The sequence below is a fragment of the Thyridium curvatum genome (genome assembly GCF_004353045.1).
Source record: "Thyridium curvatum strain D216 chromosome Unknown NODE_95_length_149896_cov_80.229921, whole genome shotgun sequence".
Lineage (NCBI taxonomy): Eukaryota > Fungi > Ascomycota > Sordariomycetes > Thyridiales > Thyridiaceae > Thyridium > Thyridium curvatum.
In genome coordinates, this window is record NW_022156850.1 from 41,221 (window position 1) to 66,352 (window position 25,132).

General features: G+C 52.8%; 12 protein-coding genes across 12 annotated transcripts; 3 read left to right on the plus strand and 9 right to left on the minus strand.

The window, feature by feature from the left end:
* Positions 1-611: 611 nt before the first annotated feature.
* On the minus strand, positions 612-1,415 carry E0L32_010973 (uncharacterized protein; the record flags this gene model as incomplete). The annotated part of the gene is made up of 1 exon (XM_031133652.1): positions 612-1,415. The coding sequence occupies one exon, from the start codon at positions 1,413-1,415 to the stop codon at positions 612-614; it is 804 nt and encodes a 267-aa protein (XP_030988789.1).
* A 787-nt stretch (positions 1,416-2,202) lies between these two features.
* On the minus strand, positions 2,203-3,781 carry E0L32_010974 (uncharacterized protein; the record flags this gene model as incomplete). Its single annotated transcript, XM_031133653.1, has 3 exons — positions 2,203-2,728; positions 2,785-3,681; positions 3,726-3,781. The coding sequence occupies 3 exons, from the start codon at positions 3,779-3,781 to the stop codon at positions 2,203-2,205; spliced, it is 1,479 nt and encodes a 492-aa protein (XP_030988790.1).
* A 617-nt stretch (positions 3,782-4,398) lies between these two features.
* E0L32_010975 (uncharacterized protein) lies at positions 4,399-5,608 on the plus strand (the record flags this gene model as incomplete). Its single annotated transcript, XM_031133654.1, has 2 exons — positions 4,399-4,968; positions 5,030-5,608. The coding sequence occupies 2 exons, from the start codon at positions 4,399-4,401 to the stop codon at positions 5,606-5,608; spliced, it is 1,149 nt and encodes a 382-aa protein (XP_030988791.1).
* A 305-nt stretch (positions 5,609-5,913) lies between these two features.
* On the minus strand, positions 5,914-10,279 carry E0L32_010976 (uncharacterized protein; the record flags this gene model as incomplete). The annotated part of the gene is made up of 8 exons (XM_031133655.1): positions 5,914-6,897; positions 6,964-7,205; positions 7,267-7,842; positions 7,903-8,056; positions 8,115-9,370; positions 9,437-9,569; positions 9,620-9,941; positions 9,990-10,279. The coding sequence occupies 8 exons, from the start codon at positions 10,277-10,279 to the stop codon at positions 5,914-5,916; spliced, it is 3,957 nt and encodes a 1,318-aa protein (XP_030988792.1).
* A 1,047-nt stretch (positions 10,280-11,326) lies between these two features.
* E0L32_010977 (uncharacterized protein) lies at positions 11,327-12,634 on the plus strand (the record flags this gene model as incomplete). Its single annotated transcript, XM_031133656.1, has 2 exons — positions 11,327-11,422; positions 11,480-12,634. The coding sequence occupies 2 exons, from the start codon at positions 11,327-11,329 to the stop codon at positions 12,632-12,634; spliced, it is 1,251 nt and encodes a 416-aa protein (XP_030988793.1).
* A 531-nt stretch (positions 12,635-13,165) lies between these two features.
* On the minus strand, positions 13,166-13,948 carry E0L32_010978 (uncharacterized protein; the record flags this gene model as incomplete). Its single annotated transcript, XM_031133657.1, has 1 exon — positions 13,166-13,948. The coding sequence occupies one exon, from the start codon at positions 13,946-13,948 to the stop codon at positions 13,166-13,168; it is 783 nt and encodes a 260-aa protein (XP_030988794.1).
* Positions 13,949-14,430: 482 nt separating this feature from the next.
* Positions 14,431-15,513, minus strand: E0L32_010979 (uncharacterized protein; the record flags this gene model as incomplete). Its single annotated transcript, XM_031133658.1, has 1 exon — positions 14,431-15,513. One exon carries the CDS (start codon positions 15,511-15,513, stop codon positions 14,431-14,433), a length of 1,083 nt encoding a protein of 360 aa, XP_030988795.1.
* A 584-nt stretch (positions 15,514-16,097) lies between these two features.
* On the minus strand, positions 16,098-17,754 carry E0L32_010980 (uncharacterized protein; the record flags this gene model as incomplete). The annotated part of the gene is made up of 4 exons (XM_031133659.1): positions 16,098-16,255; positions 16,303-17,057; positions 17,114-17,497; positions 17,588-17,754. 4 exons carry the CDS (start codon positions 17,752-17,754, stop codon positions 16,098-16,100), a joined length of 1,464 nt encoding a protein of 487 aa, XP_030988796.1.
* Positions 17,755-18,942: 1,188 nt separating this feature from the next.
* E0L32_010981 (uncharacterized protein) lies at positions 18,943-19,901 on the plus strand (the record flags this gene model as incomplete). Its single annotated transcript, XM_031133660.1, has 5 exons — positions 18,943-18,979; positions 19,066-19,144; positions 19,213-19,253; positions 19,318-19,442; positions 19,506-19,901. The coding sequence occupies 5 exons, from the start codon at positions 18,943-18,945 to the stop codon at positions 19,899-19,901; spliced, it is 678 nt and encodes a 225-aa protein (XP_030988797.1).
* A 230-nt stretch (positions 19,902-20,131) lies between these two features.
* On the minus strand, positions 20,132-21,268 carry E0L32_010982 (uncharacterized protein; the record flags this gene model as incomplete). The annotated part of the gene is made up of 2 exons (XM_031133661.1): positions 20,132-21,006; positions 21,070-21,268. 2 exons carry the CDS (start codon positions 21,266-21,268, stop codon positions 20,132-20,134), a joined length of 1,074 nt encoding a protein of 357 aa, XP_030988798.1.
* A 390-nt stretch (positions 21,269-21,658) lies between these two features.
* E0L32_010983 (uncharacterized protein) lies at positions 21,659-22,752 on the minus strand (the record flags this gene model as incomplete). Its single annotated transcript, XM_031133663.1, has 4 exons — positions 21,659-21,980; positions 22,035-22,144; positions 22,239-22,348; positions 22,398-22,752. 4 exons carry the CDS (start codon positions 22,750-22,752, stop codon positions 21,659-21,661), a joined length of 897 nt encoding a protein of 298 aa, XP_030988799.1.
* Positions 22,753-23,687: 935 nt separating this feature from the next.
* Positions 23,688-24,799, minus strand: E0L32_010984 (uncharacterized protein; the record flags this gene model as incomplete). Its single annotated transcript, XM_031133664.1, has 2 exons — positions 23,688-24,535; positions 24,601-24,799. 2 exons carry the CDS (start codon positions 24,797-24,799, stop codon positions 23,688-23,690), a joined length of 1,047 nt encoding a protein of 348 aa, XP_030988800.1.
* Positions 24,800-25,132: the final 333 nt, after the last annotated feature.

Below are 25,132 nucleotides of genomic sequence, written 5' to 3' on the forward strand. Positions count from 1 at the left end.
AGGTGGAGGTGGAGGTGGAGGTATACATGCACCAGAGCTTGGACAAGTCGTTGTGTTGCAATCGTAATAGATGGTCGTGACCCACGTCTTGATTGTCCCGGCTTTCATCGTCTTCGTTTTTGTCACGTTTTCGGGACTTTTGCACCTGTTCCCTAAGATTTTAGCTTTGCTCCAGCATTGATAACTATCACCACAACTTACATCTTAGATGTAGTTCGTTGTTGAGTAAAACTTAAGACGTAAGCGGATATCTTCCCCGCATGCCTATGAAGGAGAGGCTTCTTTTCCTGCCGAGGATGGCTACCATTCTATTTCCAGTAGACGTCCATTCAGGGCACCGTAGATTTCCAGAACTACTTCCACCCACAACCAGCAACACTACCTCATCAACATTATCACAAAGAAATCAAGATGATATCACCAATAGATTCTCCGTCGAATCAATATCCCAACAACCCTAAAACCAATCTTGAAGCTCATCCTGAAACCGCTAGACGTCGGTCTCACTGGCCGATCTGAACTATCGATCTTTACGAAACAATCTCCGATAACCAACCTTCAAAGCCGTTGACACCGCAGCGAAAGTTTGAGATCAGTCGATTCGGTACGGCCTACTCAAACCACGGATTCTTCAACCACTCCCGGATCTTATTGATAGCAAAAATATCATGCTGTCTGCTCGAGTTGGCATCCATGCTCTCAACCCATCCTTCGGTACCTAGGGTCATGAGCCGCTTGCCAAACGGTTGACAAGAGCCGAAGTCGATGAGAATTGGCGCCTTGTTCCGGGAAACCATGATGTTCTCCGGGTTGATATCGTTGTGTGCCAGCCCAAGCGAATGGAGGTGGGCGACAGCCGATTCGAGTCCTTCCATGACTTCGTCTTCGTCTATGGCTTGACGCTGCTTGACGTGCTCTAAGAGGGTATCCGGGTGTTTCTCCAGGACGAGCCCGGTGATGCGGTTTCGTCTCACTCGCACGCCGTAGTACTTGACTATGTTTGGATGCGGATGCTGCGAAATGCGTTCCATGACGACGGACTCGCTTAGGAGAATTCTCGCTAGAAAACCGTCGTTCTTGAAGAGTTCGTAGAAGGACATTGTCGGTCGTTTGATGTACGCCTCGTCGGTTGCGTGATCTCGCGCAATCGTCAACTCCTTGTCGCTAGGCACAGCAGGGAAGATCACATAGTCCGGCACAGGCTCCAAGGCCTCAGTGAGTTCTAGACTCGTGACTTCGTCCTTGGCCCTTTGAAGTTGCCCAAAGAACATCCTATCATCATCCGTGATCACGTAGAATGTGATACACTCGAGTTCCCCGGTTTTCGGGTCTCTGGTTTCAATGACGGCATCTAGATCTCCAATGGACAGAATTTTGGGGGCTTCCCTCGAAAACAAAGACGAAGAGTTATCCATGGCGATGGAGAGTATCGTGGTTTGATTGAGTATGAGCTGAGAGAGAGCAAGAAATATGCTTATAGTCAAGGTAAGATAAAATAAGAAGTGCAGGTCATGGCAATGAAGCGGCTCTCAGTGTTTATAAGGTTGGTAGGCGAAGGCGCTAGTCCCAAAAGGGGAATTTTCAAAATCCAATTCTCAGGATTGAATGTGCACTTGTCGCATATCCATGCCGGTTGGATGCAAATCGATTAGTGGTCAACAGCAAAGCGACAGCTGGAATAGTCAATGAAAGTTTGCTTTAATAATACGAGACGGTCCTGGTTACTGGATATCGACCACTATGAGTGTAAATCGTTCGCCACTGGACAGAATACTACCAGCGCGTCGAAGACAGGGCTGACACGCCCCATGTTTGTTAATGCGACGCTCGTGATAGACTGCTTTCCTACTTCACGGACCGCCCAATGCGACATAGCGCAATCGTCACCTCCATAACTCTGTTCCGTAGGTGCAAGGCTAACCCGGAGCTGGTGACATAGGTAGCAGCCTGCTTCGACAGATGTCTTGAGGCTTTGCCAAATAAGATGACGAGCTACAAGGGCAGCGCAGTTACGCAAAACCTCCCGTCAAACAGAACAGATCATGTTGGCGACTTGCGTATCTGTTGTTTTGTGGCAGAGGACTCAATCGCATTTGTCGTCGAGGGTGCTGCAGTTGTCGGTCGTGTTCACGTAGCTTTGCAGAGAGGGTGTTGTCAGTCCGGCCCCGTTTGTCTCTGTGCATTCAGGCACCAACACCTATGCTAATTGAAAGACTCTGATGAAGCACGCCGAAACGCCCAGACCGCACTCAGATCGCTTCGAAATGCTGCCGCGACTGCAAATGTAGACTCGATCCTCGAGAGGAGTGTCAAAACACACTGTTGGCTCGTGTCTGTCCTGCATCTTGACCCTGCGACACGAAGGGGAAACATGAGTAGGACGGGGGAGATGTCGGTGCTGGCCAAGATCTGAGCGGCGGAGTCGAGTATGGTACTGACGTATCCTTGGATGACTGCTTCCTGCAGTTCGGGGACCGGCAAATCGAGAGCTTGCCAGTGCGTGATCTCGTAGTCGAACACACCAGAAAGATATATGCTACAAGCTGCGTGGAATGCCTGCGCAAGAAGGTGGAACCCGTGCAAAGTGTCGGCCTTGGCGTGTAGGGAGGGTGTCCACGTCGCATGCCATGTGCTCAACACAACGCGAAGGCGGATGCCTTCTTCGGAGATTGCCAAAGCGTCATCGAACGATCGAGTTTCCTCGGGGGATCTGATGAATTCACTCGCGCTGAGAAGATGGTCAAATTTCTGAATGCGCTCTGAAACTAACGAACAACTGCTTACCGGACCCGAAGCGTCGAGCAGAAGACTATGGTGTCGAGTAACTCGTCCAGCGCTCTCCAAACGTGGTCTTCTCGCTTGGCACGCAACCTTGCAGAGAGATTGATCCAGTCGGGGGTTACCAAGAACGTAGGCTCGTTGAAGATTATCGATCTGGAAACCTCGAATATCTTCATCTCCGAGAAGAATCGCTCGCCGATTCCAGACTCGAACGCCTGAGGCCCACTGGCTAGAAGCGCGTGCGACGTGCCATGGATGATGTGTTGAAGCCAGCCTTGGCCTGTAGGGTCCATCATGAGCTTTTCATCTTCGTCAGCATCTGTATTCGCCCACGGGAGTAAGTTGAAGAAGTGCTCTACCTCAAACAGTCCGAGGAACAGAGTGGCCCAGAGCACAGTGTCCTTCTGGTGCTTCCCAGCTTCGTTGCTGAGAGCACTTCGAAGGCCACTGATCGACCTCGAATACGAACCCATACCCATTTGCATGTACTGACGCCTCAACACTAAATCTGCCTTCTGCAGCTTGATAGCCTCCATGGCGCCCAGGCAAAGCATAGCGTCCATGAGGTAGCCCCCAGACGCCGAAGGCGATGATCTGACCAACGCTTGGACATCTGCGGAGACGCCGCTGTGCCCCGAGAACTTGTTCTTTTGCAGGAATATGTCAAAAAAGTAGATATAGAGAGAGTTCGGATCTGCCTTGGGCGTGTCTATGATTGAGACGCGCTGGGATGCCCGCTGTCGGTTGGCATGTTTCTCGTAGACAGCAGTCGTAAGCTGTCGCCCATTATCGATTGTGATCAGAGCGCGTTTTGACTTGGCCCTCTCGTAGAGACAGACTAGGCCTTTCTTCGCGCAGCTTTGGCACACGGGATCGCCGGAGCACTGCCTCTCGATGAGTCTTGTTGATCCTTGGGGCCGCAAAGTTCAAGTGTGGAATCTTACCTTGAGATGACGCTGAAAGCACTCGACACAGCGGGACCGTTTATTGCGCCGATCATAGGGTCCTAGCGGCATGGCGCGCAGGCAACAGATACGCCTTTCCAGCTTGCGTTTTCCCACTGCAATTGCTCAATGCCTCTTTCGGGAGAGAGCACTGGTAAGTAAAGATTGAAGGCTTGACCGAAAAGGGCAGTGACTGCACGAACTTCCCAAGGAACCGGAGAGTTGATTCTTAAACTTTGATAGGTGGTCAATGGTGGAGAACTCACTTTTCCCGAAATGGAAGTCATCCAGCGAAGCTAGTTGTTAGTCCAGGTACACCAACTGAGTCCAACTCTCATATATCTCCACTAGACCTCAGCTCTGTGGAGACACCACGAAATCCACGATCAACAGAAGCGAGCTTCATAGAGGCAACAACACGCGGCTCGCTTGTAGCTTATGAAAGTCTCGCTGGTTCGAGGCCTAATATGGACTAACGCAGGGCTATGTTCGGCAGTCATGGACATCAGCCGGGCCACGCATGCACGATAGTTTAATCAGACTCCATTTCCCTTATGGCATATATAAAGCTGCAAAGAGAAGACATGACCAGAGCCTTTTTGCATCAATCTACATCATCCAACTCCTTACTACTCTCTCCTCTAGAACAGTTATCTGAGAAATTCTCTTGATCATGCGTTTTACACCCACATTCTTTGCTGTCCTCCTGGGCATCGCGGAGGCCATCGTCCTGCCTGAGCCTGTTGGGCCGTACAAGGTCGCACACGCAGCCTATCCTCTGACGGATAAATCTCGGATCGATCCTTACGCACCCAGCAACGCCTCTCACCCACGCAGTGTCATGATATCGGTATTCTGGCCTGTCGATAACTCGATAAAGTGCACCACCGAGACGGCGCCTTACATGCCTCCTGCATCGGCCAAGCTGCACGGCATCTTGGCAAACGCCATCGGCCTGCCGAACAGCACCTTTGCCGACTTTAGCGTTGACTACTGCCGCGTTACCGGCCGAAAAGGTTGCGGTGCAAGGCGCCAGATGTATCCTCTCGCCATCTTCTCACCTGGGTTTGGCAATTCCCGCTTGACATATTCGGCCCTTGCCAAGTCAGTGGCTAGCTATGGGTACATTGTCGTTACTGTCGATCACCCTTATGATGCCAACATTGTAGAGTTCCCTGATGGAACTGTGATCTATGGTGGTCATATCGGGGAAGACGATGCTTCTTTGGAGCAAGCAGTCAAGGTCAGCCCAGCTAAACAGCCCAAGCAATGTCATGAGATACTAACAAAAGGTCGAACCCTAGGTCCGTGGTGAGGACATAACCTTTGTTCTGTCGCAACTTCTGGATGGCCCTTTGAAGCATACCGTCGCACGAAAATTTCCCGGCCAAATTGCTTGTGACAAGGTCCTCGCCTTTGGTCATTCGTTGGGTGGCGCGTCCTCAGCCGCGGCAATGCTCTCCGACAAGCGAATTCTCGGCGGCACCAACTTGGACGGCAAATTAATTGAGCCTGTCCTGAGTAAAGGTCTCGACCGCCCCTTCTTCCTCTTGGGAAGGCCCAACCATCGGCAGGAGGAGACCACATGGGTCACTTTCTGGGACAAGCTTCGGGGTCCCAAGGTCGAGGAGGAGGTGTTAGGGGCAACCCACGGGTCCTTTACTGATTACCCGCTCCTTGTTAACGTCTTGAACATCCCTGAAGCTTATAGGCCTGCGATTGAGGCCCAGTTTGGTACAGTCAAGGATGTGAATCTTGTGACGAAGACGGTGGCCAATTTCTTCGAGTTCGTGCTGAGTGGCAAAGCCAAACCGCTCCTCGAGCAGGCGGCATCAAACTCGTCCGGGTTGAGGATTGTCGGCCAAAACATTGGCTCGCTCTAAACATGCAACGATGAAAAGTAAAATGACAATTTTACTTGACCAGAGATGAAGAGGGAATTCCACAAATGTATAACATGTAATCAACTTTTAGAGACGCATATTCACATATACTATAGACAATACACTAAATACTATAACCAAGAGGCCACGTATCGCATCCGTTGAGTTCCTTGTGCTATTTCCATGTCATACGCAACTGCTTCAACGCCATTAACCAGGAACAAGCACCAAACTGATGGCGGTACGAAGCATGAGCCTTCATTTCATACCTCCAATTCTCCTCTACAGCTGCTTTACGAGGCTAATCACTCCCGCATCTGTGCCCGCGCCTTTGCACGCCTCTGGCTGATGCTCTTTCGGTTCACCGCCGGTATGCGGTACTCCATCTCGCGCTCCATGCGGTGCCTATCCCAGAAGTCATGAGTGAAAGTACCCTTGAGCCGCTCCTTCTCCATCTTCCTCTGCTTCTTCTCCCGTTTCGACTCCCTATGCTTCTGCACCTTGTCCCCCAGCTTCATCACGTCGAGCACCCTCTCCCTGCCGCCCCGCACGGCCCGGCCGGTCCTCTCCTTCGCCTTCTTCGACGTGCTCGACAGGAACTTGAACAGGTGCCGGACGCGCGTGCTCCACGCGACGACGAGCGCCGAGGCGATGAGGAAGACCGACGCCGGCAGCGAGATCCACCCGATCAGCCGCAGGGACATGTTGTCGCCGCCGCCCCACTCGCGCGTGTTCATGCCGAACAGGCTGGTGAAGAAGCTCAGCGGCAGGAAGATGACGGTGAAGGTCGTGAAGATCATGACGGAGCGGCTCTGCGCGCTCGTGAGGTCCGCCTGCAGGCGCGAGAGGCGCACCTCGTCGACCTGCGCCTGCCGCTGGACCATCTGCAGCAGCTTCTCAAAGTCCTCGCGCGTGTCGTGGACGCGCCTCTTCATCGTCTCGGCCTGCGTGTTGTAGTCGTCCAGCCGGTGCAGCGCCTCGTCGAGGTACTTGAGGCCGTTCTTCACGTCGTCCTTGTTGGCGACGGTCTCGTAGTACCTCCGCATCTCTCCGATGAACTGCTTCTGTTCCTTGAACAGCGTCATGAGGATGGTGAGTTCGTCTTCGATGTCGCGGAGCTCGAGCATGGCCGATGTGTTGTCCCTGTTGGCCTTCTCTGCCAGGTCGCCCTCTTTCTTGTGCCGAGCTCGTATTGAGCTGGTCTTATTTTCCAGATCCTCATAGTCTACTGCCTTGTCCCGGAAGCCCTGTGTTCTGAAGCGTTTGAGAGAAGTGGTCAATCTCTCTGTCTAGGAAGCGAGAATGAATTTTCTGGTTAGCCCGGGACAGTATGTAATACAGATGTCTTCTCATACCAATATGCTCACGGCCTCTTCAAAGATGCGGAATATCTCCAAATCCGGATGTGAGGACTTCTCCATCAACACCGTCACCGCGTGGAGGGCGCACAGGGCAGCGAGGTCCAACCCGTTTTCGCAGTTGCGCGTGAGATCCGCATTGACTTCGTTGAAAATGCTATCACGAAGGTCTGCCTGCTGAAACATAGGACCCTCAGCTGGATTGGACTCCCTTTTTGGGAAGAATGTGACGACCGTTTCTAGGAAGACAAGACAAGTTAGCCAGTGATCAACACTGCCATCCTGTTCTAGAGGACATACTACTGTCGATAACCCACATCCAGAGCTGATCCACCATCAAAACATTGCCGTCCAAAACATCCTCATGTTGCAATGGTTTCCATTCAGCATCCTCAGCGTCGCTTTCAGGGGCTGTGTCATCCCCGTCGTCATCGTCATCCTCCGGGACTTGGTCCGCCACGCTTTGTCCAGTGTTGACGCGATAAGCGGGCCTGGCCTCGTACTGATCGGATTCCAATATGCCCTCTTCGTTGAACCGCTCCTTTGTCATCTTGTACAACATCTGGTCGTCGTCCCGAGCTCTGGTGTCGTGGAGAGAGGGATAGCCGTACTGGTCGAGGGTTCTGCGGCAGTTGATCGGGAGGTCGTGGCCGAGATACTCCCAGATCACGCGCAGCTCGGCGGATGGCTCGCGAGACACGGAGGACGGGACTGGCCGCGTGCGTTGGTGCTTGAGGCGGGCTTTGATCATCTCTCGGCGGCGCACTAGGCACTTGTACGAGTCGAAATGCAGGTAGGGTATGAAGAGATACACACAGTCCAAGTTGGGTGACGGGCGTGGTTGGGCATGATTCGGAGATTGGGCGTTTGCTTGGCCTGTGTTAGATCCCATGCATCCTTTGTTCATTGGTAGACTCGCAAACCGGGCTTACTCACCATCTCGGCTCGGGATGTGACCAAACGCAGGCTTCACAAAACATGCGTGGTGCTGCGAGTGCCGGCCTCTTGCATGGCGAGACGACCAGTGCTCGTGGTTGAAAGCATCTTCAAAGTTGCTTTTGAGGTCAACGGATAGACGGCCAAAGACTTTCTGCAGAGAGAGTCAGACTTTTCTCCAAATATTCAAAGGCCATAGACGAAGACTCTACCTTGACCCATGCCGGGTTGGTGTACTGCAGATGCACCCATACAAATCTCTGCTGCTTGGGATCGGGGAGAGAGAAGTAGCCTTGCGAATCTTGAGGCCTCGCTGATTCCCTGACGCTCTCCATATGCCCCGTCGTGATGTTGTCGCTGGAATGAAAAGGATGCTCGCTGAATCGCCGGTGGGCCGTTGGCCGCTTGTCATTCGGCCTCTGTGACGAGTGAGGACCCATATAATGATTCTCCTCGGCTTCCTCGCTTATTGGAGGCGTATATGCAGAGGCTGTGGAAGCACGCCTTGCAGATCGCGAATACAAATCCGGCGATGGCACCCTTGCTGGAGATAAGGGTGCCGTGTTCGGAATTCCGCCTTGGCCGACGTGCGTGTGGCTAACATCTGGAGATGTAGCAGCCTCCTGGAGAGAGGTTGGCGATATCAATGCCAGGTTGTCGAGACTTCTGCGATTCTCCTCGGTATGTTTCAGAATACTTATCGGGTTCATTCGAGGGTTGCGCGCAGGTGACCTCTTCCGAAAAGGGCCTTTGGACTTGGGTGGCGGGCTGATCTCCTCGTAGGAGTTGAACTTGGTTCGGGTTGTAGTCAGGGAAGTCCCACGCGTAGAAGTAGCCAGAAATTGGTTCATTGTTGGCGCAGCGTGGACCTCCTCCAGTCTCTGGCTCAGGCACCAGCTCAGCCCTTGTTCGAGAAATTTGTTCAGGGGATACAGGGTCGACCATGGCCTCACGAGCGTGGACGAGGACTCGTCAGTGTAGAATCCGTGGACCTCAATGTTTACTTTCTGCTCCAATTCCAGAGGACAGTGCGCGATGGAGCATTGTTGATGAGCCATGCCGATAGCCAGGCCGAGGTCCTTGAGATACAGCTTCATCGTCTGGACGTTGTGGCTACCGAAAGATGCACAATTCGCATGAGTGCTGAGAAGTGGGTATATGTGCTCTTGGCGTACATTGAGAATAGCGGACTTGATGGAGGTAATCGGGGCATTGAAGTGAACCTTGGTTGGCGCACCAGGCATCCTAGCACCGGACAGCTGTGTGTCCTGCGTCTCGTAGAAAGTCCATATCCGCATTTCGCTTGACAAGAGCTTGAATTCGTCGTTGATCAATAATAGAAGAGGATAGTTCACATCAAGTTGGTTCGAAAGCGAAGGTGGAAAGGGATCGGAGAGGCCAAGCGTTTTTTGGATGCTCGGAGCAAAGTGTCGCATCCACAAGTAGCTCGAACCGAGATGAGGAGTTGCTGTCGCGAACACCAGGACAGTTTAGCAAATAACAACACTCTTTTAACCAAGGGAGCGATACGAACCAAAGAAGCTGATCCCATAACAATCATTAAGTATTGAGGCGTACTGCTGGTTTCGACTCGCCTTGGCCATGGCAAATTTTACAACAAGTCCACCTACACCGTGACAAATGAAGAAGAGAGGGCGGGATTTTGTCTATCACGTTGTCAATATCGCTCAGTTGAGAAATGGTGCGCAATACTGACCAGGTTTGCTCTCTCGGCATGTAGGCATCGAAGCAGGTCATCTGCGAGGTCACTGAGTTGCGTATTGTCTTGGAGTGCTGCATGCTGATAGAGCAGAATACGCGCGATCTTCGCCCGCTTCTTGATACCTTGGAGGATCCACGACAACGGGAGCTTGCTCGGGATGGTGTTCATGGCTGGATGTACAAGGCTTGCTTCGGCAATGCCTCTCGAAATGCCACTCAGCTCGGTAGGCGGACTATTATCAAAGCTTGGTCGCAGGTTGTAGTCTCGCGTCCAAGTGCTCAGATAATCTGCCCCTGGGTAAGGTATCGCGACAACACTACCGCAGTCAGCTACGTGACCTCAAATATTTGCGATTGATACTTACTCGACGGTGGTCCCGGTATTTGACCCGCCGCCGACGATTCCTTCCCGGTGAGCAAAGCCAGCCTTTGCCGGCTGTGAGGTTGTGTCGGCTGCAATTGATGCTGCAGTGGATGGCCGGGAGGTTGAGGGAGGACGTAGCTGAGACTTCTTGATAGGAGTCAGAGGAATGGCTCCTGCATTTTCGTGATTTGCAGAGGAAACTGGAGAGCTTGGGTTCAATGCGATCGTGGGGACCGACGGTGCTGGCTGCTGCTCCCTCGCCTCTGGGGCTGGCTGCTCGTTCGAAACCATCTTGACACGACCTCTAGGGATCATTGACCGCCAAGTAAACGGAGGAAAAGGCCGAGGGAGACATGATGCGACCGGCAGCAGGGTTTTAACAGTCAGCTGGCCGTCACCACTCTCCGCGTTGGGGGCTGCGTCCTGTCGATCTCAGCCGCGAACCCCTCGACAACGAGGCTGCGGCTGGGCACCACCTCGAACGCCACATGCACATGGTCACATTGGTCAAGCATGCGCCGGCCAATGGCGAAGAGGGAAGGTACCAATCCTATCGAAGGGCACTTATTGGGCGCAACGGAGTGCCCGCCCGCTCTTATGCAAGGCGTATGCCCGTGCCCAATAATCGGCAGGGGGACCTGGCGGTACGGGTCGCGTGATTTGTTGCAATAAGAGAACAATTGACCAGTCAATTTCACATCCTAGCTGAAGACGCCATCCAGTGCGTGGCTTCTTCTGCTGTCGGCTGAGGTCCTTGCTGCTGTCGCACGAGAGGGGAAGTCCCCCGGATATGTAACCCTGGCCGTTGACCAGTTCTTCCTTGCCCCACGAACTTGGCATCTTGCTAAGGCAGCAGCAGATGATCTGCTTAAATCCGAAGCATGCTGTACATCTACACGAGATGATATCCGCATTGCGTAGATATGAATGACGCAGCTAGCTTGACCAAGTAATGGGCGTCCAGTTGCCGGGCTGCGGCTCGTCACAGAAGGACTTGACTGTCCATCTAACCAGTTGCTTTCGGGTAGCGGGATAGCCCGTGCGGCTCTCAGGAAAAGGTATATTCCTATGCATTAGGGATAGATGAACCTCTGTTAACTATTCTAGATCGCCCATGCCTGAAGTAAGGGATGCCTCTGTGTCGAGACGGTCTAATTGGTGACTCGATCACTGTGGGTCTGGAGCTTTGGTTGGGGTGACTCGGCAGGTGCTGAATTAATGATTAATAATCTTTTGCTGAATCAGTCCCAGCATGCCCACACGCCCTCGCGAAATGCCCGAAGTCGGGACTCTCGATGATGACCTTGACGAACTTCCGCTCCTTGTACTGCCCTCAAAATGGAGACTGCTCAAAGCCCCCGTGTCAAGGATGAACCTCCGCGAAAGCGTCGCGGTAGGCCAAGGAAGAACCGGTCCGATGACGAAACCTTGAATGTGAGTGCAGACCGACACCTTCATCCCTGTGGGGCTCAACATGCTGAATGTGCAAAGGCACGGCGAGAAAGAGGCCGCAAAGCGCAAAAGCTGTATCGAGTTCGCCAGCAGGCTGTCGAAGAAGCCAAGAAGCAAGAACTGAGTGGGCTGGAAAGAACTCTTCGTGATGTGGTCTCAGAGTTCCTGAGCTTTACCAACCATGTTGTGCAGTCCGACTGGGCAAAGCATGATCTGGCACTTATGGATCGCCTGCACCAGTCGACTGATCATATCCTTTCTATGGTTGACACCGAGGCATCAGGATCGTGTTCTTCATTGTCAGCCCTAACAGCCTTGCCAGACGACACCAGCAGTGTCCCTGAACTTGAACACTCCACTCTCGACGCAACAGAATCGGCACCCTTAACAGGGCAGCAAGTGACTGCGGTCACTGAAACCGGGTTGTATTACGGAGACAACTCATTGCTAGAGGTTTCTGCTAGCGATTCAGTCACACAGCCCCCTGTCATCGGAAGAGATCCGGGCCCAGGCTTTCCCAAGTACAAAACCTATCATTCCACCAAGGCAACCATACCAATGACCATCTCTCCATTCCACACGTTCATGACACACGCAATTGATAGACCAAGACTTGACAATCCTCTCAGTCTGGAAATCACCTATCTCGCCATACAGAAAGCCTATCGCTTACTCTCCACGGCGACAAACCTCACAAGCCACCTCGTCTCCCGTGTCTTTGGTTTTGCATTGACGCAACACTCGAGGCAGCAGATACTGAACTACCTGGACTGGTTCTTAGGCCCAGGCTATGCTCACATTGATTTCTTGGCAACCGCGTCCGTTCTCAAATTCACGGATGCTATGGTAGCGCAAAAGCTGATATCGTCTATGGGAGAGGAGGTCTACAATGCCGACAAGGTTGCCCGTTTGCTACGCGAGCGGATTCAGGGGGATGCATGTCAAGACATACTGGATATAAAGGTCGATATCAGCTCAGCAGACACGCCACTGATGGGATACTGGGTACAACCGGCACCGGTATGGGCCATTTCTCCATACCATTCCAATACTATGGCAACGATCCGTGTCTCAAAAGCTCGACTTTTGCAGAGTCTTACGACCGGTGGCTATTGCGTCGGCCCAGGGCCGGCTTTTCTCAGGCGAAACTTTGAGAAAGCCATTTTCGACTCAAAGATTGATACATTCTGTTGAGCCGCAAATTGTACGATGTATTTATTGTGCTGCTGGAAGGCAGCCTGTTAGCATTGGAGATCATAGAGTGTATCGACGTTATCTTCCTCACAGACTCGGGATACGTCACACTAGCTAACAGTGTTCGGTCCCCCATGGAACTACATACTGTCGCAGAACACATGTTTGGAGTATTAAAGTTGTGAAATATTCCCCAATGTTGTAAGGGGAGAAGCTGATTTAAAACAAGGCACAGTCAAGACACAGTCAACATTGTATCCAGATGGTCGACACAAGTTTATTAGGGGAGTCTAATTCTCTCATTAAGGCTGTATTGTATGCAAGCTGCATATTCAGCGAAATCTTTTTGTAAATGCTCTCGTTCAGCTAAGATGATTCAGCGTATCGGTCTAGGAATTCAGACCGACCATTGATGCATCATATACATGTACGACGAGAAGATGCTTATAGAAATGTAAATGTCTTCCTTGTGATCTCTCCCCCGCCTTCACCAATGAGTAGCTGAATTGCTCTGGAGGGAAAGTTCGGGATTTAATCTTCGAGGCTCTCTTGTTCATGATCCAGCTCCTTGTCGATCACAGAGAAAGATGCGTAGCTCATGACGTTGACCTGGATCCCAAAAGATATAGCAGGAATCCAGAACGCCAGGACGCCATTCCACGCCAGGGGGCCACTATAGACAAAGTGAGCCGCACAGGCTGGGATCATCAGAATAGGCGCGATCAGGCTGAACCAGCCAACCCATCGTGGGAAAAGATGTCGAGATGGAGACGGATCTCTGTCTCCAGCATAATCCTGATAGACCGCGAGGGCGACAAGCCACCCCTGGACCGCCAAGGGGGTGAACGGGACAACGATGTATATGATAATGATGTCGTGCAGCATCGATGTCACGGCCGGGCTCCGATCGAGGCGATATGCAGCCTGGCACATAAAGAGCCCCGGAATAAGTACCAGCATGGTCACCGCCATGCTTGCCATATTCCAGGCAGTAACAAGTGTTGGGTTGATGCCAGGAATGCGCTTCAGCTGCTTCGAGACTGCGGAGGCGAAGAACGGGTAGGTGATCCCAGAGAAAACCCACATGGTACCGCATATCTGTATGCCCCTCTCCCACTTTCGGTAATGCTCGAGGACATCGTCAACGCTGGTAGTTGGGGCCAGAATTGGCAAGTAGCCGCCTATTAAGAGTCCACCGAACAGAAGCAAGTCGTTGAAATAGCCGGCGATGATGCACGCTTTGTCAATCTTTCTGGCGAATTGCTTGTCGCCTCGTCGTCCCTTCAGGAGAAGAGGCTGGTTTTCTCTATTCATGGCGCCGGAAAGTTGAATACTGGTGAAAAGACTTAGAAACACTGGGGAAAGACGTGATCAGAAATTTGCATCTAGGACTCGTCCAATTTTGGAAAAGCAAATGGCTGAAGTTCAAATTGAACCTGAGATCTTTGAAAGAGAGTCGATGTTTCGCGGGATCCGGAGCTGAATCGTTCCGAGCCAACAGGAAGCAGACTCTCCAGTCTCCGGGTAGTTTTTTGTTCTCGGAGCCACGAGTGTTGCCCGCATCCCCAGATAACTAGTGCACAGCGTGGAGACGGCCTGGGCATGATTCTTGGGGTAGGAGTTTGGATGTAGTTAGTCTGAGTGATCGAGTTCGGTACTTAAAGGAGCCACAATTCGCTAAAAGGGGTTGGCCCTCTTGGCTCTCTTGGGGGTCTAAGATCTGGGGCAATGGAACATTCTTCCCTGAGAGATAATTGAAAGAAATTCAAGCGATCAACTCAACAGTCATTTCTACATTAGTGAAGAATATCCATTATCTTTGCCAATCCCTGCCTATCACCCTCCACTGTTCCAGCTTTATCCTTGTCAACCCAGCCGACGGTGTAACTGCCTCCAAAGTCGATAATCCAGGCATTGTCATCTCTGTCGATTAGGATGTTCTCGGCTTTCGCGTCGCCCCAGACGATACCTGCTTGGTGGAGCTTCTCTAGTGATGCCGTGATGCTGGCTGCCCAGTGTCTTCTTAGCTGAGCCGAGCTCTGAGCAGCTCTTGCTCCTGACAGCACGCCCTTTGCGTCAATCCAAGTAAACAGCATGCCAAACAAATTGGTTCCGTCTCGGACAACGCCGTGCAGGCGACAGATCCATGCTTCGGGGGGAGGAGGTATATGTGCCATAGCAACCTTCTTGCATGTCATGAGCTCCGCCTTTGCGTGCGTCGCACCGAATGAGAGCTCAAACCGCTTAAAGAAGAAGTAGGTGGTCGGGCTGTTGTTGTAGCCCTCGTCGCCACTACCGTTTATAATCATTACTTTTGTCGGGCGTCTGATCAGAACGTCTTGGGCACGATTGTAACATAACTCGATGTCGTTTGGGTGGTAAGATCGAGTCCACTGGTCTAGGTCCCTCAGGTAGTCGTCATTAAAAATGATCATGGGCTTGGACCAGCCGTGCTCCTGAGTGTTTAGCCGAAGGGGGTGTAATTTCTCGTCGGTGGCCTCGAGGGTACAGACAAAATGCGGAGGAAAGAGGTATTGTGAGAGGGTTGGCCGTCTGCTCGTCGCCGTTCTGGGCGCTAGCTGCGCGATCAGAGGCTGGAAGGGTTTCGACAGCCAATCGCATGCGTCTTCCATGTAGAAATCGTCTTTCTCTTCCTCGCCAGACCGCAGCAGGTCTAGACAATTGAAGTACTGCTCCGTGACCCGGGGAGACCGATGGAAACGGGAAGGAGAGATGTTGCAGTAGAAGGCCCGCCCATTGTTGGTTCGGATGATAATGTCACAGTCGTCTTCGGTTTCGTGTACTTGCCAAAGGGCAACATCATAGTGTGGAGCCTTGGCCATGTCGAGAGTTGTTGCTTCTGTCGTGGATTCGTGCATTTTTGCAGGATTCGAAGAGTCAGAAGACAAGGAGTGTGCGTGTGAGAGACAGACAGAGATGATCAATGGTACAAAGTTCGGGCCGGATTGGAATATATAGCCTTTCTTCCCCAACGTCGCGTGCGTACTTGTTTGCGCCACAAGGCAACGCGTTCTGAGCTCTTCACGCGCCGCGGACTATGTCTGTCAAAGTCAACTTTCTCTCGGACTTTGCGAGGGTTTGCATGGAACCAGAAGCAGCGCCTACCAACAACTTATGTGGTATGAGGGGTTAGCAACTTACTGTTCTACACCGCCTTGGCTGCTGAACGAATCGCCATCTCTCCTCGGGATGAGATGGAGACCATGGCATTACGGCAGAAACTCACCCGTCTCCCCGTCTAGCTAAGCACATCGCAATACTTGCTGATCTTCACCGAAAATATTAGCTCGCCCGGAAATTAACCTGATTGAAAGCTTTCACAGGAAAGGGGATATGGATGGAGATTTAAATATTATATAAACATTCTCATAAACGCACATTCCTATGCAAACTTCTTCTTCCACCAGACCTATTCGATCATGTCTGGAGCGCCGAACTTTGCCTAGACTCCGATAGGCTTAGAGGGGATGACAGTCTCGTATTGGCTCTTGGATCGGATAAAAGGACCATATCTGAATAGAACCCATGGGATGGGCAGCAACAGGAGGGCAACAAAGCCCAGTAAACTGCTTGCCCAGTCAATGCCCAGCTTGTCGTACACTGGCAATCGTTAGAGGCAACCCTGCGCAAAGCTGTGGACAACTCACTTTGAATTGTGAATAGCGGAAATGCTCCTGCAAAACAATATCGAGCGAGACTATTAGCGCTTGCGGCGCTGGCAACAACGCTACCGTGGTATGTGTCCGTGATGTATTGGATCGTGCTCACGAAGACGCAGAGGTTGCCCCAAGAGAAAGGAATCATGGCGGCTGCAGGACTCGCCCAGGAGATGCTCTTGCGAGCTGTCCAAGCAAACCAGAATAGGCCGATGGGAAGACCAATGCTCCCCAACATAGCCGGGTAGAGACGATATTCAGGTGGCACATGGCCTGGCGGATACTCGGCGATTCGCTTGCGGTAGAGAAAGACGTCGCACAGGATCACAGTCGTCAGGCCAAAGATACACCCAATGGCAATGGACAGGAAGACCAAAGCAGACTGTCCCAAGGAGAAGTGGTAGACTCCCTGAAATGTATATGGCACCCCAGCGAAGAAGCTGAAGAGCGTCCCAAACTCCGCCGACACGTAAAGGCAGATGAAGGCAACGATCGGTTCGGTAATGAGCATGTGGACTGGGCGTCCGAATGCCACAATGAAGAGTGCATGAAGCCGTCGTCTGAGAGGAACGGCTGGAGGATCAATATAGGTGCCATTCTTGCGAGCCAAACGGCGTTGGATAATTGGATTGTACGTTTCCCGGCCGAAGGCTGTAGGGACCATCGCCAGGATGGACATGAATATGAGCGTCCACTGAGTCCAGCGCCAACCTTTGCCGATGATGACAAAGGAGCCGATGACAGGTCTGGTCTGATAGTTAGTTTGTTTTGTTAAAGGTATCTCCGTCAACGGTTTACCTACCCCAATGCAGGTCCCAGAAACGGGACCAAAATGAAGAAGGCAGAGACCGGCCCACGGGTTTTGGGACCGAAGGTTTCAGATAGCGTGCCCGGCGCCACGGCCAACACCGGTGCCCAGCAAAACCCAGCCATGAATCTCAGGAAACAAAGTGCCCCAAAGTTATGTGTAAAGCCCACACCCAGCGTGAAGAGGCTGCCCAGCGGCAGGCTTGCTGCATATATGGGGTATCGACCAACGATTTCTGATAGCGGGCCGCCGATGAGAGGGCCGAAGCCGAGCGCAAAGACGTAGAGGGCAACTGGGACGAGGGCCACGGTACTGCCAACGTTGAACTCTTCCATTAGATGTGTTCGAGCCGAGCTGATGATTGATGTTCCAACAGATCTGTATGCGTTAGTCTTGACGTCTCCCCCTTTCTTCCCTGTTCAATTTTAAAAAGAAAAAAGAGTAGCACCCATAAGAATGGAACCTTACGTCAAAAAACCAGCTGATGAAATCATGATGACCTGAAGCGCCTTCTTCCAAGGGGGCCAGTTCAAGGGATTATCTGGGCTGTCCTTCCAAGCTGTAGTTTCTGCAGCGTTTTCAACCACATCTCGCTCGGATATCGTGTCGCCGTCTTCGTTAGGTTTTGAAATCATTTCAAGATCTTCAGGCCTAGTGGGTTCGCCCATTGCTCCCAACTCGCCCCGAGCTTGTGTCGTCGGTGTAATGCTTTCGACATCCGATGCCATTGTCTTCATCAATAATGTTCCATGCAACCGCGTAGAAGCGAAAGAAAGGAACCGCAGAGGGCTTTAATATGCACATAACCACTTATTAGAGGCCGAGCCAGGACCAGATGTTCCACTCCGGGTTGGTTCAATTATGATTACTGATCAGGCGCGAGACCGCTGCCGAGCACAGCACGCCCTGCAGTAGTCAGCCACATCATAACGTATTCCCGAGGTGTTATATAACCCAAAATTGCCAAATAGCGAGGTGCAGCATAATCAAAACAATTCGCATTTGACCCGATACGGTCGTCTCGTCGGCACGAGGATTTGTCAACACAGCAGATGACCCAATCGCATCTCAAATTAGCTGGTGATCGCCCGCGCTCATGGCTCATGATGCTCTTCTCATAGGTATAGAGCGTAAATGTGAAAAGCAAGATGAGAACAATTTGTAAGCCACAACTTCCACCGCCTATTCAGATTACTTTTGGGTAATACTTCCTCCTTGCTGAGCAGTAACACATGTATCTCTCATCTGGCAGACCCCGTCACTCTCAAAGTGGGAGACTCTGGCACACAAAGACCTGGCCTTAGGTCAACGTCTTGACTGCTTGCCCATGTTAAAGACCGCCGTCACATAAGTGCGCGCAGGTATGGAAAGGGCAATGCCATTGGACTGCCCTGCATAATGAATCCAATTCTAAGAGGTTTCTGGCTGGGCGGTCCAGTGTCTGTGATATACCACGACGACCAATAGCTCCGCATCATTCCAAGTCAAATCCCACGATTGAAATCGACTTGGTGTAAGAAGAACAGAGTTGACCGTCCGGGTGGCCGTTGCACACGGGGCCAGATATCGGATCGGGGCTCGCGGGGGCACGTGAGATGCCGAGGTTCCAGAAAGCGGGGCGTCTTGTTGACCTCACCTCTCCGCCTCCACCTATCTTATAACAGCCCCAAGTCGACTTCAAACCTGGAATCCGGCTTCGCTCGGGTTCATTACCCTTGCCCTTGGATTAGCTATACAAATTATACACTCTGCTTCTAATTTCAAATCCCAATTCCTTGGTAAACGACTCATTCCACCAAAAGCGCCGCTCCATTGTTCCCGCCATGGGCCAGAAGAAGATCGAGGCGTACATCGATTGCGGTAAGCACTCATCCGAAGAGACAGAGGGGAGGGACAGCTACATTAGAAGCCTTCAGAATGACACATTACTGAGCTGAGCAACCCAGTCTCCCCTTATAGTTTCTATGCTTTCGTCTATCTCCAGCGCAACAAGCAAGCATTGCAAAGCCTAGGAGTAGAAGTTGAGTAAGTCGACCGAAATCAAGTCAGCGCAATGTTTTTATTTTGTATTATCTAACACTGTTGCTCCCTAGATTCATTCCTGTCTTCCTCGGAGGAATCAACGTTGGCACCGGTCAGTAATTGCACGGTACTGGATGGGTTGTCCACGCACTCTTGCTCACTGTGTCCGGGAGCAGGAAACAAACCACCATGGACCCTTCCAGCAAAAGCCGCCTACGCGCCATATGACACACGTCGTGCTCAAAAGTACTTCGGGGTAAAGTTCGACGTACCGGAGTTCTTCCCAATTCTTTCCCTTTTGGTATGTAGGATCCACCTAGACACCCTGACCTGGCAGTAATCTAACAAGATACGATATGCATAGCCACAACGTTGCCTTACTTTTGTCAAGAAGGAATACCCGGAGAAGTTTGAGGCACTTTACGAGGCATTCCTCCAGACTCTGTGGCTAGAGTCCAAGGATATATCCAAGCCGGAGCAGCTCAGAATAGCTGCTCTCAAGGTCTTCAATGAAGAGCAAGTCGATGTCATCATGAAGGCTGCAGGTAATCCCGAGGTCAAGAAGATGCTAGAGGAGGCCACGCAGCACGCAATGAAGGATCTTGGTGCCTTTGGCTGCCCTTGGTTCTGGGTCCATGATGGGAACGGCAACGAGGAGCCATTCTTCGGGAGCGACAGGTTTCACTTTATGTGGGAGTATTTGGGGCTTCCCCATAGGGACCTGGAGCTCCAGACTCCCAAGCCGACTGGAAAGCTGTAATGTTCGTCAGTCACTGTACTACAATTACTAGAGCAGATTCTCGTGGGCGCCGCACTGTCCAACATCGAAGATGGCCACTGTGTTGATGAGGACCATGGTGAGAAAAGGTTGCCGGCTCTCTGTTGGACCTGTAGACAAAAGTCTCAATTTCTAAATAGATCATCTTGTACTCTGTGGTTTTGCAAAATTGCGACTCTGCTTGCCGGAGTTAGATCCTGACTTGGCTGTCATCAGATAAGTTTGACAATGAGCTTCTCCGGGCCGCCACCTGCCTTGAGCTCATTCAACGCAGCCTGGAGGCCACTGAGTCCGCCCTCAACGACGCGATACTTCCCAGGCACAAGAACGCCTTCCTCCAGCCAAGTCGCAAGCTGGCTCGACTTCCAGTACCCCAGGTCCCGCCGGCGGTCCCAGATCTCGGCGCCGTTGACGTACGCCAGATCGATCCCCTCGTCCACGTCGGGGACCTCCTGGCCGGGCAGCATACTGCACACCCGAGCCTTTTTGCCGCCCTTGGCGGTGTCGCCGCTGCTGGCGCCGACCACCTTGAGCACGCGGGGCAGCGTGTCGGGCGTGGCGACCGTGTCGATGGCGTACGAGATCTCCACGCCGGCGGCCCGCGCCGCGGCGACGAGCTCCTTCTCCGCCGAGGGCGAATGGTAGTCCACCACGGCCGCGGCGCCGAGCGAGCGCAGGTACGCGTGGCTGCGCTCGCTGGCCGTGGCGAAGACCTTGAAGCCCAGGTGGCGCGCGTACTGGACCAGCAGGAAGCCGTTGGACGACGCGGCGCCCCAGATCAGGATGCCCGCGCCCGTGGCTGGGCCGCTGGTGGCGGCGGCGGCGTCGGCGGAGGGCCTGGGCAGGCCCCAGAGGTCGTGGAAGACCATGACGGCGGTGCCGACGTTGGTGCCCAGCGTGGCGCCCTGGGCGTACGTGATCTTGTCCGGGATCCGGGACACGGAGGAGTCGAGGGCGAGGGCGTACTCCTGGAAGGCGCCGCGGTCGTTGTCAAAGGTGCTGAGGCCGTTGGCCGTGCCGACGACGCGGTCGCCTGGCTTCATGCTGGTCACTTGGGAGCCGACCTTGACTACTTCGCCGGAGACATCTGATCACGCGAGTAAGCATACGGTACTGTGTTCTTGTGGTAGGTAATCTAGCAATGCCGTACCTTGTCCGAGCACGAGTGGGAAATGTGGCGTGTAGAGGCCCCAGGCTTGACGTCTCCAGTCCAGCGGGTTGACAGGAATGTAGTGGTTCCGTACGACCACGTCTGTGGGACCAGGGGTCGGGATCTCTCGCTCTTGGATGATAAGGTCGAGATCCTTGCCGGGGAGTATGGCCGCGTGATTTATAGTTTGGGAGGTCATGGTGTTAACTTGTTCGTCTCAGTTCTTGAAGTTGTGTGCTAAAGAAGAATGGTGATGATGGTGAGGAGCTGGACATCAGGTTTTGCAGGACGCAACCAGCGGGCATTATATAGCCAAAGGGATCTGAGGGGCCAGTCCTTGGCAGGCCGTAATTACGGCAAGCTTTACAAATCAAGTATACCTCTAGGTCTTCCCGTGTATCATCAATGTTTCTCTTCCGCCAAAATTGAGTTGCGGTACCGTCGGGACCTCGATCGGGAGCCCCACTTCGGGCCAATTGCCCGGTGCCAAGCCCGGATGATCGAATCGCGAAGCTGGCCGTCGCCCACTACATTCATTTTCCCTCTGAGGTAAGGATAATGAAAGCGTTGGTTTATTTGAATGCGTAAGCTAGTCACGCGCCATGACGGCGGTAACTACCATCCCCAACCCGTCCAGGGCGGCATACCACTTGGCCAACGCATCGTTCCGAGCCTCCAAGGACATGGCTGCGGACACGCCTGTCTGAGAGCCTTTCAAGGCCATTGCCAGATCTCCAATGGCAGTAAATGGAGGGGTCGGCGACACCGCCTCCGCATTTGCCACGTCCTGATCTCCCTGTGTAGACCATAAGACATTGGTGCTGGGTATTGGGTTTCCATCGGGCCTTGGAAAGCCTTGGTCGGCTTGGTCACCAAGTGCACGAGCTACTAGCCAGCAGACAAGTGTTATCCTGATCGTTGTGTCAGGGTTTTGTTCGGAAGCATTTCCGGGAACCGTCGCTTACCTCCATCGTGTCTCCTCCGAGATCCATTGGTGCCAAGTTGGCGGTCTATCACGAGCATGACATGGGGTGAATTGAGCAGGGAAGAAACCCTTCAGGCGATCACCTAGTTCCTACAATATATCGACTTAGCTCCCAAAAGTTCATGGCCGGGACAACACCTCGTTGAGTGAGGTTTAGTATGCCACAGGAGATGGTAAAACGCACGTTCATCACTTTGAAGGGGGAGCGATTCTCCATGAGATGGTCGCGGCCAAGGCTCGTCAACCGCATGATGGTGTAAATGATCATGGCCTGCATAGCAGCTAGGCTCTCCCCTGGAGTATATGAATGCACCTTCGTTGGGAGCCTTTGTCAGAAATGAACCTCTAAATGTAGTTCGGTTGAAGCTTACAGTCTCCTGTATATGCCGCTCTTCACTCGCAATAGTCCGCCACAGAAACTCCTCTGTATTGGCCGTGCGGGAAGCAAATGCATGAGCAATGCCAATACAGGCAGCCCTTGGCTTGAGAGGATTGAAGGGTTTAGCCGAGCCATCAGTGAGCATTGGTATGCTTTCTCGGCCATCAAAGTGCAGTCCACAGGCGATTGGATGCACAAAAGGCGGCAAGTTGTCAGGCTGTGTCATCATGTACGGGTATGAGCCGATGACCGAGATAACAAGGCGCCGGCATTCGTCTGGTTCGGTATCCAAAAGATTCGCCTCTGGTGGTGACAGCATGAAGTGCAGTGAGATTGGTGATAGACCTTGACCAAATTCGGCGAACGTTGGCTGTAAAAGATTGCCACAGGCTGCAGGCAATAACCCTCCGTCAAAGCAAGAATAGTTCGACGTGGGATTCAGAACCAGGTCGTCAGGTGCAACGGTGGAAGTTGACAAGATCGAGGCTAAATCAACCACTCCTCCACTTACCTCTAGAGGGTCATGGGTGTTTATACTGTGTGCTCGCGCTGAAGAACCGTGAGGTTTGCTGTACGAGCAGATCTCGTTCCGGCTGACACACCGCGAACAAGGCCATTTGGAGTCGCACTTTGCTTTAGTGCGACTACAAAGTCTGCAAGCCTTGCTTCGAACAGGTCGTCCAATGGCAGCTCTCCGGCGGCAGTAGCGCATGTGTCGGTTGAACGCAGTTTCTAGATATCCATTGCCTGTTAGGCCCGGGTTGTGGCCCTCCATCAGGGGGGAGGGAGAGGACCGATGTTGAACATACCCTCATCAAAGGCTTTGTCGCATCTGGAACATACATACGGCCTATTTGGAGGATTCAAAGAGTCATACAATGCGAAAGTAGGATCCATCTTTGCGTTTTTTTCTTCCCTGCTCCAAGGTGAGGAGGCTCAACGGTTGATCTTAGGTGAGAAGTTGACATCTAGTTCTGAATTGACGACCGCATTACTAATTCCGCCCAGACTCACAAAGTGGAGCAGTGGCATATTTCCGTTAATTCCACCGCCAGATCCAACCCGTCCATCATTCACAATAAATGGAAATTGAGAGTCTACGGGCAGTTTCAAGTGAGTAGTGGCAGCCTGCGGGAGAGGGAAAGAAACGGTGGGACAGCGTGGGATGTATATGACCTAGGAAAACATACATCTTCTTTCCATTGTTTCTACTGTTAATCTTTTTCTGACTCGCGCGCCTCTTTTATGACGGAATCACAAAAGCTTGAGCACAACCTTCTCCGAGCTCACCCCCTCGGCCAGCGAGTCCATCGCCTTTTGCGCATTCTGCAACCCGCCCTCGAAGAGCCTCACCTTGAGTGGCTTTACCTTCCCCTCCTCCAGCCAGGCGGTCAGCGTCCCGCCGTTGAGCCACGCCGCCAGCTCACTGCGGTATTCCCACAGGACCTTGGCGGTGATGTGGTGGTGCTCCATGCCCCGCGGCGGCTGCGGCACGCTGTCGGGCCAGGGAAGCGTGTGGGCGATGATCTTGGCGCCGCTGCCGGGGGTCTTGCTCAGCACCTCGACGACCTGAGGGAGAGTGTCGGGCATCGAGATGGCGTCGATGGCGAGGTCGAGTGGCTTGCCAAGCTTCTCGGCCGCGGCGATCAGGTCGGTGACCGCGGTAGGCGAACTGTAGTCGAAGACGGCCGAGGCACCCAGGGCGCGCAGGCTGTCGTGGTGGCGCGGGCTCGCGGTGGTGATGACAGGGAGGCCGGACAGGCGGGCGAGCTCGATGGCGTACTTGCCGACGGACGAGGCTCCTCCCCAGACGAGAACGGCGCTGTCAGTCGCGGCTGGGCCAGAGCCGGGCTTGCGGACCTTCAGGACGTCGTCATAGGCGGTGATGGCGGTGCTGATGCCGCAGACGACAGTGACGGCGTCGACAAACTCGAGAGAGTCGGGGATCTTGGAGGTGTTGATGGCTGGGGTGATGGTGTACTGCTGGAAGGCGGCGTGGTCGTTGTTGCCGGTCACCACGGCCGGGGTGAAAGCGATGACGCGGTCGCCGGGCTTAAAGTTGGACACGCCGGGACCGACTTCGACCACGACTCCGGTAAGATCTGCAGGGTGAGTTGTTAGTGGCCGGAGGTCGCTGTATCTGTGTGTGTGTGTTTCTGAAACATACCTTGTCCGAGAACGACGGGGTACGAGTCCATGAAAAGACCCCAGTCCACGCGCCTATTGTCGAGGGGGTTCAGGGCAATTGCATGGTTCTGAATGAGGATCTCGCCCTCTGCTGGCGTTGGGGTCTTGCGTTCCTGGATGACGAGTTTGGAATGTGCCTTTGGCACGATAGCTGCGAGATGAGTGCTAGGCTTGCTCATTTTGTATGGCGTTGTGAAGATACCTTGTACGAGTCTTGGATTGTGCTGTGGTAAAAGATATGGAGTCTGCTATTGGTGCTGATGCTTTTGATGTTGGTGCCCTTCCTTGATCCTCACCTTTGGGTTCCAATAAGACTCTTATATACAAATGTTTGAGATACCACAAACTCTCCAACCCATCTGAAACTCGGTGAAGAGTACGCAATCAGATCATCAAGCGCCGAACCTCTTCTACACAAAGCGTGATGCCATTGAGGTTTACGTAGGCAGTGTTGGTCAAGCCAACCAATCAGGCATGAGGCAGCTCTGGAGACGGTGAGAATTATGGGCCGA